Genomic DNA, 12,513 nt, shown 5'->3' on the forward strand with positions numbered 1-12,513 from the left:
CAGTGAATTCCACCATTCTGTCTTCCAGGTCACTTATCTGTTCTTCTGCCTCAGTTATTCTGCTATTGATTCCTTCTAGTGTGTTTTTCATTTCAGTTATTGTATTGTTCATCTCTGTTTGTTCTTTAATTCTTCTAGGTCTTTGTTAAACATTTCTTGCATCTTCTAGATCTTTGCCTCCATTCTTTTTCCGAGGTCCTGGATCATCGTCACTATCATTATTCTGAATTATTTTTCAGGAAGATTGCCTGTCTCCACTTCATGTAGTTGTTTTTCAGTATCATTTGTAAATTTGCAAGCATCATCAGAAATGCCAAACTCAGTTTATAAGCCTTTTTTAAAGTTAATTTATTTTTTTATTGAAGTAACTTTTGTTTTTAACATTATATGTTTCCTGTGTACAACATTATATTTCTACTTCTGTATACCCTGTAGTATGCTCACCACCAAAAGTTTAGTTTCCATCCATCACCATACGGTTGATTCCCCTTTACTCATTCTGCCCTCCCCTCTTCGCCCACTCTGCTTCTCCCCTACCCCTCTGGTGACCACCACTCTGTTCTCTGTATCTATGTGTTTGTTTTTTGTTTGGTTTGGTTTGTTCATTTTGGTTTTTGTTTGTTTGTTTTTTATATTCTAAATATAAGTGAAATCACACGGTATTTGTCTTTCTCTGTCTGACCTATGTCACTCAGCATAATATACTCAGGGTCCACCCATGTTGTCACAGATGTAAGCCTTTTTATTTTTGACTGCCATCTAATTTTGTTAATATGAATGAAAACCTTGTATTACACTTATCCCAATTTTTAATTCCTTTAAGATATCTTGGATGTTGGGTGAGGTGAAGGGAGGAGCCCAGGTTTCTCATTTAACTACCTGGGTTGATTGTGGTGTCATTAAGCAGGATAGGGAATAAGTGATAAAGGCTTGGGTTGGGGTTGGAAGAGATAATGATATGTAATTTAAGGTGTCTGTGGGCTGTGGAGGGGATGATGTCTGTTAGGTGTTGAATACAAGGTTCTATGTGGGGCTTACAAGAGCTAAGCTATCTGTTCCCTGCTTTATTCTGCCACTTCCCCATCACAGACTATGCTTCAGCTGCTTCTGACTGCTCACTCTTGACTCTGTTTGCACTGGCTGTTCCCTCTGACTGGAACACCTTTTTGTAGTCCTCCCACTCCATCACTCAGGCAACTCCTGTTTGAACACCTTCTATGACAGGCAGTCACTGCAGTAGCGGTTCACAGAGGGAGTTCTGGAGCCAGCCTGTCTGGATGTAAACCCTCAGCTCCACCCTTCCCTGCTGTGACCCTGGCAGTAACTCTCAGTTTCCTGAGGTAATGGGGATGATAGTAGAACCTCTCGTAGGACTACTAAGAAGAATAAATGAATTATTCATTTAGAGAACTTAAAACAGAGCAAGGCACATAAAGTGTTCTTTACACCTTTGCTATTACTATTAGTTGCTATCTTATAAGACAGCCCATATCATCTTCCATTAAAAAAAAAATTTTTTTTTTTAAAGATTTGTAGTAACAGTCTTAGCGGAAGGTGCCAACTTAAAACAATGACTGTTCTGGTCTTTTCTAAATCTTATCACAAGCAACTGTTTTAAGTAATTTTTATCAGCTTTCCCCCCCTTTTTAACCTTTAAGTTACTTTTTTGTAGATTGCCGTAATCTGTATACTGCCTACCTTTTATACTGTCATTGTTTTCTTAAGCATTTCCTGTTATTTGAATATATGGATTATTTCCAATTTTTTATTTTTCTGGTTGGATCTGTTTGATGAGCTTTTTCTTATGAGTTAATTGCTTAAGATTTTTTTGAAAAGTGAAATTTGAGTCAAGTTTTATTTTTATACATTTTATTATAAATTTCTCTAACTGTTCTCCGAAATGTCTCTATAATCTATTATAATCATATATATCTATTAGCCATTATAAGTGCTTACATAAGAATTTTATGAATATATCCATGTATCCTTTAAATTTATGAATATAAATTATAATATACCAAAATTTAAATAAGCTGAAAACAATACTTCTGTAGCTGAGAGCAAGGGAGCATGAAGTTTAACTTTTTCTAACACATAAAGTACTGTAATTTAAAAAATTAACTTGGAAATAACAAAATAACTATAGACCTATTTAAACCGAAATTAAAACTATCATTTTGATGTAGTACGTATAGTTTAGTTCGAGAAAAATAACCCATTAGGAATGAAGTTGTTAAGTAAACATGATTGATGATTTCTTTTTAATGCAATCCTATTCCCTTTTCATATTTAAAGACTATTTCATAGCACAGTTATAACTATTATAAATGTCAGTGTAACAAATTTAAGAATTCATAATGGTTCAAATGCTTTTTAAATTTTTATCTTTTTTTTTTAGTTTTATTGTGATATAGTTGACAAATGCTTTTTTTTTTTTTTTTAAACCTTTGAATTAGATCATAGAAAATTCTGTACTATCCACTGCACTGGTTACTTGAGAAACTGGCCTCCAAATATTGTTGGAATGGAAGAAGAAACGGACAATAAGAAAGACAGTAGTAATTTTACCTGCCTTGTTGCCATTGGAAGATTGCATCCATATATTGTCCCACAGAACAGTGGAGAGATTAAAGTGAAACCAACTGAATTTATTACCCGTTTTGCAGTGAATGGACAATTTGTCTATGTTGATCAAAGGTAAACATTTATGTGCCATAATGATTAGAGTTCAATGGGATATTTAAGGCTACTAAAGATGTGGCTCAGTAGCACGGCTGGATTTTTTTTTTAAGGCTTTAGAACAGGAAATAAAGTTTAAATGAAATAAGGATATGGATATATCAGTAAATTTGTTCAAGCCAAATTGTAAACTTGAAATATTTCTTAGCCAATGGTGCAGAAACTGGGCATGGTCTATGGCCACAATTTTATTGGTGAATGGTAGGAATAGCATATCCTGGATTGGGTAGGTGGCCTCTGGAGTAGCCTGGTGCCTGGATGTCCATTCTGCTTTGCAGCTCTAATCTGGGTCTAGGGCAGCCAAAGGAGCCCAGTAAAGCAAATGGGTTACTCATCCCCCCGGTCTACTTCTCTACTATCCTGACCAGGTATGGACCAACAGTATTCTGGAAGGGGATACATTCACCAATTCTGAACTTTATTTTTAATTTTAAAACCAGGGCAACAGCAATTTTAGGATATCTGCCTCAGGAACTTTTGGGAACTTCTTGTTATGAATATTTTCATCAAGATGACCATAGTAATTTGACTGACAAGCACAAAGCAGGTATGCATTGAGTGGGATCGTCTTTTGGTACTTTTTAATTACAACTTCAACTCTTAATTTTTCATTCCTGTGAAATATGAACCTTGAATTAATCCTTAAGGGATTGATTTATATAGTGGTAGACTCTTATGCTGATTATTATCTTTTCTTGTTAAGTTCTGCAGAGTAAAGAGAAAATATTTACAGATTCATACAAATTCAGAGCAAAAGATGGCTCTTTCGTAACTTTAAAAAGCCAGTGGTTTAGTTTCACAAATCCTTGGACCAAAGAACTGGAATATATTGTGTCTGTCAACACTTTAGTTTTGTAAGTAATTTTTTATGTTGTTAAGACCTTTATATTGATTTCAAATGAGTATCTTTGCTTCCCTCTTTTCATCTTGCTAAATCATTAAAACTGTTTGATCCTCTGGCTTTATAACTTGAGTATAATGCCATTTGCAGCAACATAGATGGACCTAGAGATTATCCTACTAAGTGGAGTAAATCAGACAGAGAAAGGCAAATATCATATCATATCACTTATATGTAGAATCTAAAGAATGATACAAGTGAACTTACTTACACAACAGAAATAGACTCACATAGAAAACAATCTTATGGTTGCCAAAGAGGAAGGGGGGTATAAATCGAGAATTGGGAATTAACAGATACACAGTATTATATATAAAGTAGATAAGCAACAAGGACCTACTATATAGCACAGAGAACTATATTCAATATCTTATAATAACCTATAGTGGAAAAGAAACTGAAAAAGAATATGTGTGTATATATATGTATATGTACATTAATCACTTTGCTGTACCCCTGAATCATTGTAAATCAACTATACTTCAATCTAAAAGAAAACCCTGTGTGATCCTCTGGCTTTGGAACTTCAGTATATATTTTGAGTAATTCATTCACTGTTCGTTGGCATTAGTTCTCAGAATTAAGCTAAAAGTTTGCCCTTTTATAAAAAATTCCTTTTGGCTTAGTATAAAATGTGACAGTAAATGCATTTATTCAGGCAATTGTTTCGTGCCGTTCATGGCCTTGCTTTGTCCTTCCAAAAAACTATGTGGATGTGGCTTTAAACTGTTTAAAATGGTAAGAAACTGTTTTGCCCTCCACATCATTTTTGCATGTCCATCTTCTGAGCCTTGGGAGCACGTATGCTTGTGCAGGAGTACTTGGCTGAGGGATAAGCAGAAGTCCAGCCCGTTCACTGCCTTGCAAACCCTGGTCTATGGCTGTGTCAGCCTGAAGGAAGAGCCAGCTTTTCCTGATTTGCTCAATATGCTAGCATGGTCTTGTTCTAAGTATTATTTTTCTATGTTTCTCTTTAAAATTGCTATAAGGTTTTATCAAACCAATTATATTTCCTTATGTACAATATTTAAAAAAAGAGCCCCCCAATTCTTAGTACCTCCAGCAGGTACTAATTACCCATCCCAATAATTCTATTATTCATCCCAATAATTCTTGTCTCCTTATCATTAGAATATGAGCTGAGAGTTTGTATCTTTGGAAACATGTACATTACAGGGTAATATGACATCTGGCAAAAGCCCTGGTAACTTAGCACATCAATACCTCCATCTCTGGTGGTGACATTAACGATATGTAAACAAAACACAAATAGGTCAAAAACTGATAATTCAAATACACAGAGCTTAATGTAGTTGCTTTAACATTTTCCTTCACCTTAAAAGGACCTACTATATAGCACAGAGAACTATATTCAATATCTTATAATAACCTATAGTGGAAAAGAAACTGAAAAAGAATATGTGTGTATATATATGTATATGTACATTAATCACTTTGCTGTACCCCTGAATCATTGTAAATCAACTATACTTCAATCTAAAAGAAAACCCTGTGTGATCCTCTGGCTTTGGAACTTCAGTATATATTTTGAGTAATTCATTCACTGTTCGTTGGCATTAGTTCTCAGAATTAAGCTAAAAGTTTGCCCTTTTATAAAAAATTCCTTTTGGCTTAGTATAAAATGTGACAGTAAATGCATTTATTCAGGCAATTGTTTCGTGCCGTTCATGGCCTTGCTTTGTCCTTCCAAAAAACTATGTGGATGTGGCTTTAAACTGTTTAAAATGGTAAGAAACTGTTTTGCCCTCCACATCATTTTTGCATGTCCATCTTCTGAGCCTTGGGAGCACGTATGCTTGTGCAGGAGTACTTGGCTGAGGGATAAGCAGAAGTCCAGCCCGTTCACTGCCTTGCAAACCCTGGTCTATGGCTGTGTCAGCCTGAAGGAAGAGCCAGCTTTTCCTGATTTGCTCAATATGCTAGCATGGTCTTGTTCTAAGTATTATTTTTCTATGTTTCTCTTTAAAATTGCTATAAGGTTTTATCAAACCAATTATATTTCCTTATGTACAATATTTAAAAAAAGAGCCCCCCAATTCTTAGTACCTCCAGCAGGTACTAATTACCCATCCCAATAATTCTATTATTCATCCCAATAATTCTTGTCTCCTTATCATTAGAATATGAGCTGAGAGTTTGTATCTTTGGAAACATGTACATTACAGGGTAATATGACATCTGGCAAAAGCCCTGGTAACTTAGCACATCAATACCTCCATCTCTGGTGGTGACATTAACGATATGTAAACAAAACACAAATAGGTCAAAAACTGATAATTCAAATACACAGAGCTTAATGTAGTTGCTTTAACATTTTCCTTCACCTTAAAAAAAAAATCACCTATGGTGTTTCTTAATTCTAGGGGACCTAGTGATTCTGGAGAAACATCATTGCTTCCTTGCAGCTCTCAATCATCAGAAGGTAAGCTTAGTTTTAGGTAATGGAGACTTATTACTAAGACTGTTATTATTAAGTTACCATCTTTTTCTGTCTTGGAAAGGGAAAAATTTCAAGGTGAAATCAAAAAGATTTCAGGGGCTTCCCTGGTGGCGCAGTGGTTGAGAGTCTGCCTGCCAATGCGGGGGACGCGGGTTCGCACCCTGGTCTGGGAAGATCCCATATGCCGCGGAGCAACTTGGCCCGTGAGCCACAACTACTGAGCCTGCGCGTCTGGAGCCTGTGCCCCGCTACAAGGGAAGCCGCGACGGTGAAAGGCCCGTGCACCGCGATAAAGAGTGGCACCCGCTCGCCGCAGCCAGAAGAAAGCCCACGCACAGAAACTAAGACCCAACACAGCCAAAAATAAATAAATTTTTTAAATGCTGGCTTAACTCCTAGAGAGTTTCATTAAAAAAAAAAAAAAAGATTTCAGTGGGTTGAGTTATCCTGCTCAGAATTCCCACAGTACTTTGGTCACACTTCTGTTATAATCTTACATCGTATTACAATTATTCGTTCACTCAACTGGCTCACTGCTAGACTGTGAGTTCTTCAAGGATAGGAATGGTGTTTTACTCATTATCATCCCCAGCAGCTGGCATAGTTCCTTATACATTAAGGCACTCAAATATCTGTTGGTCAAATTAATGAAAAGCACTAAGGGGGAGTTATCTTAGTTCTTTACCACAGGAATATTTTAATATATTATTTGTGTAAAGAAAAATTAAAATATTAGGAAATATTTAAAATAAAGTAGTATTCAGCCATAAAAAAAGAATGAAATATTGCAATTTGCAGAAACATGGATAGACAAAGAGATTATTATACTAAGTGAAGTAAGTCACTTCAGAGAAAGGCAAATATTGTGTGATATCACTTACATGTGGAATCTGAAAAAGTAATACAAATGAACTTATTTACAAAACAGAAACGACTCACAGACATAGAAAACAAACTTATGGTTACCAAAGGGGAAACGGGGGAGAGAGGGATAAATTAGGAATATGGGATTAACAGATATGCACTACTTTATATAAAATAAACAACAGGGATTTCCCATATAGCACAGGGAACTATATTCAATATCTTGTAATAACCCATAATGGAAGAGAATCTGAAAAAGAATATATATACATACATATATATAACTGAATCATTTTGCTGTACACATGAAGCTAACAATATTATAAATCAACTATACTTCAATAAAAGAAAAGAAGTGGTATTGCTCTGGCTTTAGTGTGGAGGTTAAAGTGGGAAGGAACTGTATGTACTCAAAGGTTACAGGTCATGATTGAACCCTCAATGACTTTCCACATATTTGATTCACATCACTCTTCATAAGCATCTTAAACCATCATGAGTTATGTTTGTAATGTAAGCATGAATATTTCTAACATTTTAGGATGCAGCTGGTTTATTACTTTCAAAGAGGGAAATAGGAAATATATTTGAATTGAAAGAAAGATATTGACCAAAGTTATATATTTTTTAAAGCCCTCTATTGAATCTTTCCTTCTGTTATTATTTAGGATCCTCTAGACAGTCTTGCATTAGTGTGCCTGGAATGTCTACGGGAACGGTACTTGGTGCTGGTAGTATCGGAACAGATATTGCAAGTGAACTTCTGGACTTACAAAGGTAATGTTTTATTGCTGCCAATACTTTCACAAGTAAAATTATCATCATATTTACAAAACCAATATTAAAAGATCAATAGGTTTCCCAAATGCAAACAATAACCAGTTCAATAATATAATGGAAGAGAAGATCACCTTTACAGTAGCAACATAGTTTGGAAAGTCCTTTCTAAACATCACACAAAATCCAGAATTTATTAAGAAAAAAATGGATAAATTTAATTATATAAAATCTCAAAACTTAAACATAACTATAACCATTATAATTAGCAAGGTTAAAAGACAAATTATACACAGAAAATGTACTTCATATGATAAAATGTACTCATTATCTTAATACATGAAGAGATTTGTAGTATAAAGTTATTGAATTTTATATTAAACTTTGTATAATTTTATATATATTAAACTTTATGTGTAGAATAAAGAGTAAAGTTATTAAAGGAGTTATTTAAATAACTCAATAAAAAAATTTAGAAAAAAAATTTAGAGAGTGGACATAAATAGAAAATAAAAGTGCAAATGGCCAAGAAACTTTAAAAATTGCTCAACGCCACTCACAGTTAAAATTATATATATACAAAATTAAACAATAATGACATACCTTTTTTCATTTAGGAGATTGTCAAAGATTTGAAAGTTTGGTAATACTAGTGAGAGTCTGAGGAAACAGTCCCTCTACAACTGTCCATGGGAATATAAACCAGTGCAAGCTCTTAGAAGCACAATTTGACTACACCCATCAAAAATATAAGTGTAGGGGCTTCCCTGGTGGCGCAGTGGTTGGGAGTCCGCCTGCCGATGCAGGGGATACGGGTTCGTGCCCCGGTCTGGGAGGATCCCGCATGCCGCGGAGCGGCTGGGCCCGTGGGCCGTGGCCGCTGGGCCTGCGCGTCCGGAGCCTGTGCTCCGCAATGGGAGAGGCCACAACAGTGAGAGACCCGCGTACCATAAAAAAAAAATATAAGTGTATATGATCTTAGACTCAGCAACTCTACCCCAGGAACAAATATTCTTACACAACTGCGCAGAGACCCATGAACAAGACTGTTTCTTGCTGCACTGTTTAAGTAGTGATTTAAATATTTAAATCTTTACCATAACCATAACTTATTATGGTATATCCATACAATGGCATACTCTGCAACAGTTAAATATTAGGTAGCTCTCTTTATGCTAATATGGCAAGAGCTTTATCTGGTTAATAGAAAAAAGCACAGGAATAGAACAAAAGAATAGCATGTATAATAACTCACTTGTATAAGAAAAAAGAAAGATATGGGTGGATATATGTGAATATGTGTATATACAGGCCCATAATTGCTTATCTAAAACCCTTTAGACCAGATAGGTTTTGAACTCAGAATTTTTCTGGATTTTAGAAAGGCAATGTTTTAGAATTCAATTTTTTTTAAGAGATATGTGTAATACCCGCAGAGAACAGTTATATCATGGACAGCACCCCATAATCAATTAAATCAGTATTTCTGCAGTGAGAAGTATTTACAGATTAAATGGTGAAATGTCTGGGAGGAGAGGGGAAGTATGAGTTCAGGTTAAATACATTTAACAAGATTAGGAAAGAATAATTTTTTAAGCTGTTTGGTGGGTATATGAGATTTCATTATATTGTCTATTTTTATATCTAAGTTTTCCATAATAAAAGCTTAAAATGTATCTCTGGAGTGAATTGTAAATACTTGTACTAAGTAGGACAAAGTTCGACCAAAACATTACCCTGAGTAGGGTTAGAGTCCAACTTCCTTTGCATGTGGATATTCAGTTTTCTCACAGCATTTACTGAAAAGACTGTCCCTTCCCCAACTGAATGGTGTTGGCACCCTTGTTGAAAATCATTTGACTGTATACGCTGGAAGGGCTTCGTAAGGAAAGTGGAAATTGAGCCAGAGTTGCTAGCTGGGTGCAGCTGCAGGATGCAGCGGGGAGAGCATTTATATATGGAGGCACCTCAGCCAATGTATGGAGGTAAGTGGGAGAAAGCATGGTGGTTTCAGCAAACATCAAGTAGATTCACTGAGAGAAGAGTCAGGTTGCTGAGCAACTGAGTTTTAACTTGGTTAAAGGGACTTTTAACTAAGGTGAAGTCAAGTAGTGGAGGGACTTAAATAGCAAGTTTCTGCCCAGTGACTAATATGAAGAAAGCCATATTTCAGAAGATTAATCTGGTAGTGATGTGCATGTGGGGGCAGATAGTTTTCATCTTTAAACAAAGGCTAATTGAGCAGATGGTGATTTTAAACCATGAACCACAGATGGGAAGCCAGCCAAGCTATATACATTACATTGTGAAAAATCTCTAAGACATGTCACTGATCTTTTTGTCTGTGTTTCCTACCTAATTCATTTCATTCCTCTGTTTTAATTTCTCCCTCTATACTTTCTTGTCAGTTGCCTTCTTGGGAATACAAAAGGACATAAAGTTATGTTTATGCCATTATGTTTCACATAATTGAGCATTTGGTAATATATTATATGACACTGTGAGTTTTACATATTAAGTCTTGAAGAGAGTTATGATCAAAGCATATGATTATGTTTTTGTCTTTATGTGTTTCATTGATTTTGGACCTGGGGATGACCTAGTATAGTAAAAATATGATGCATTTTCCACTTTAAAAAAAAGGTTGCAGGATGTTAGGAAATCTTTCTTTATTCTTAGTTCTGCTTTTCAGTATCCTGATAAGGAACTGAATGCCTATTTTGAACCATGTTGTTATTCCATTACTTTGCCACGTGCTGTATTAAGACAGGTAACATGATTTACTTAAGAGCTTTCACCTCAGAGTTTGTTCCTATTTACTATAGTGTTTTTAGCACTCCATAGTCAAAAATAAGTCTGGCACTGAACAAGTCAGTCTGATTATGAAAACTGTTGTGATATTCAATCTTATGTTCCTCCGTGTATTTTTATCAGTAGATTATGTATTCAGAGGAGAAAATTTTCTAAAATATATATAAATAGACACATAAAATGTTTTATGTGTCACTTTTTGAAGGTTACAGTCTTCTTCATCCCTTGATGATTCAAGTCCAACAGATTTATTGAAAGATACTCACACTATAAACTGCAGGAATGTAAGTACCATTGTAAGTGATAATATTCGTGAAATAAATGAACAATAACATTGCTCCTTGTTGATTATTTCTTTTGAGAAAAGAGGCCATCCTGTAAAGAATGAACCCTTTCTACTTAGCTCAGAGTTTTTAAGAGGCAGTGTAGAATAGTGGTTAAGAGTGAAGTCGCTTGGGACCATACTATCTGGGTCCAAGTTGTGATTCAGACACTTGCTGCTGGGTAACCTCCTGCATGTTATTTAAACTCTGTACCTCAACTTCCTCACTTGTAAAAAAGGGATTAATAACAGCACCAGTCTCTTGGAGTGGTGTATGAATTAAATGATTTAATACACAAAGAAACAAAAACTTCACAGTGCCTGGGACACAATGTGTGCTCAATAAATGGTAGCTATTAGTGTTATTTTAATAGATTCGATTCCGTGGATTAAATATACTCCTTAGAGTCTGGAAAGATGTTTAAATAATATAAGCTACAAATTAAGGACTACCTACTATTTAATTCAATTGAATAAATACTAGCTATTTGAAGTGCATTGTTGCATATACAAAAATGACTGAACATAGTGCTGAAAATGTGGAAGACCCATATACAATTCTGATGTATCCCAGACAACAAAAAGCTCTAAAGTAGGTATGTAAACTAAGTGGTGTAAGAATATAGGAGAAAAGAGAAATTAAATCTGACCAGGGACAAAAGGGAACTTGAAAATATCTTTTTATATTAATATAGGCTTTTGATCTAGTATTTGCCAGTTTTACTCATACATTTAGCAAATGTTTATTGGGTACCCATTTTGTGCCAGACAATATGCCAGAAACAGGGATTTAAGTCCTTGTAACACACAAGAATCTCCAAGTAGTGTACGTTATATAGGCATTCTATGGCAAAGTTCATCAACTGAATAAGACAATGTAGGTAAATGATTTCTTCTTTTGATGAGCTACATGAACATTAGATTGTTTGTCCTGTGACTATTTAACAGTATGATAACATTTTGGTAAAAGTCTCTGGTTTAATCCATTCCCTACTCCAAAGCAGTATTTCCTGTTGTAGTTTCATATGAGATACTGTTTTATCATCATTTTTAAAAAACTGAAATAGCTTTTCATTTTTAATCGAAAGCTTTTCCTTATGTATATAATTCAGTTATGGTTATGAATAATGCGGGGGATTTGAAGTCAGGTAGACTTGGGTTAGAATCATGGCTCCAACACTTTGGGCAAGATATTAGACTCTTTAGGCCTCAGATGCCTGACCTCACGACATGTGTAACATGAAACGAGATGATGCTTGTGGAGTACTTAGCACAGAATACGAAGTGTGAGCTGCCATGTTGTTGATGGCAGTGGTGGCATTGCCAGAATGCCCGCATCTGAAAACTGGTAAGAGGTCTTTATTTCACTCAAATAGGAAACTTTCTATTTGTTATTCTTTCTTTACAGATGTCAAATAAGGAGCTGACTACACTAAGTCCTTCTGAAATCGGGGAGCTACAGGCTACAAAGCAAAACCAAAGTGCTGTTGTTCCCCATAGGCACGAACCACTCCTTGGTGAGTTTTCTTTGGTGACTGCCTGCCATTTTGGTTTTCCAAAAACTCTCTCTTTTTTTTTTTGTTTGTTTGTTTGCGGTACGCGGGCCTCTCACTGTTGTGGCCTCTCCCGTTGCGGGGC

At 35.4% G+C, this 12,513-nt stretch overlaps 1 protein-coding gene across 17 annotated transcripts in view; it reads left to right on the forward strand.

Moving 5' to 3' along the window:
• Window positions 1–12,513, forward strand: part of BMAL2 (basic helix-loop-helix ARNT like 2) — a 133,086-nt gene that overhangs the window by 80,889 nt on the left and 39,684 nt on the right. For all 17 annotated transcript variants that reach the window (XM_055085524.1, XM_055085525.1, XM_024128994.3 and 14 more), the window contains 7 exons: window positions 2,457–2,697; window positions 3,180–3,286; window positions 3,443–3,593; window positions 6,025–6,083; window positions 7,634–7,742; window positions 10,759–10,837; window positions 12,284–12,392. In XM_055085524.1, coding sequence (XP_054941499.1) covers window positions 2,457–2,697; window positions 3,180–3,286; window positions 3,443–3,593; window positions 6,025–6,083; window positions 7,634–7,742; window positions 10,759–10,837; window positions 12,284–12,392 — 855 coding nt within the window. The remainder of the gene's footprint in view (window positions 1–2,456; window positions 2,698–3,179; window positions 3,287–3,442; window positions 3,594–6,024; window positions 6,084–7,633; window positions 7,743–10,758; window positions 10,838–12,283; window positions 12,393–12,513) is intronic.

This window comes from Physeter macrocephalus, chromosome 6, assembly GCF_002837175.3.
Source record: "Physeter macrocephalus isolate SW-GA chromosome 6, ASM283717v5, whole genome shotgun sequence".
NCBI classification, from domain to species: Eukaryota; Metazoa; Chordata; class Mammalia; order Artiodactyla; family Physeteridae; genus Physeter; species Physeter macrocephalus.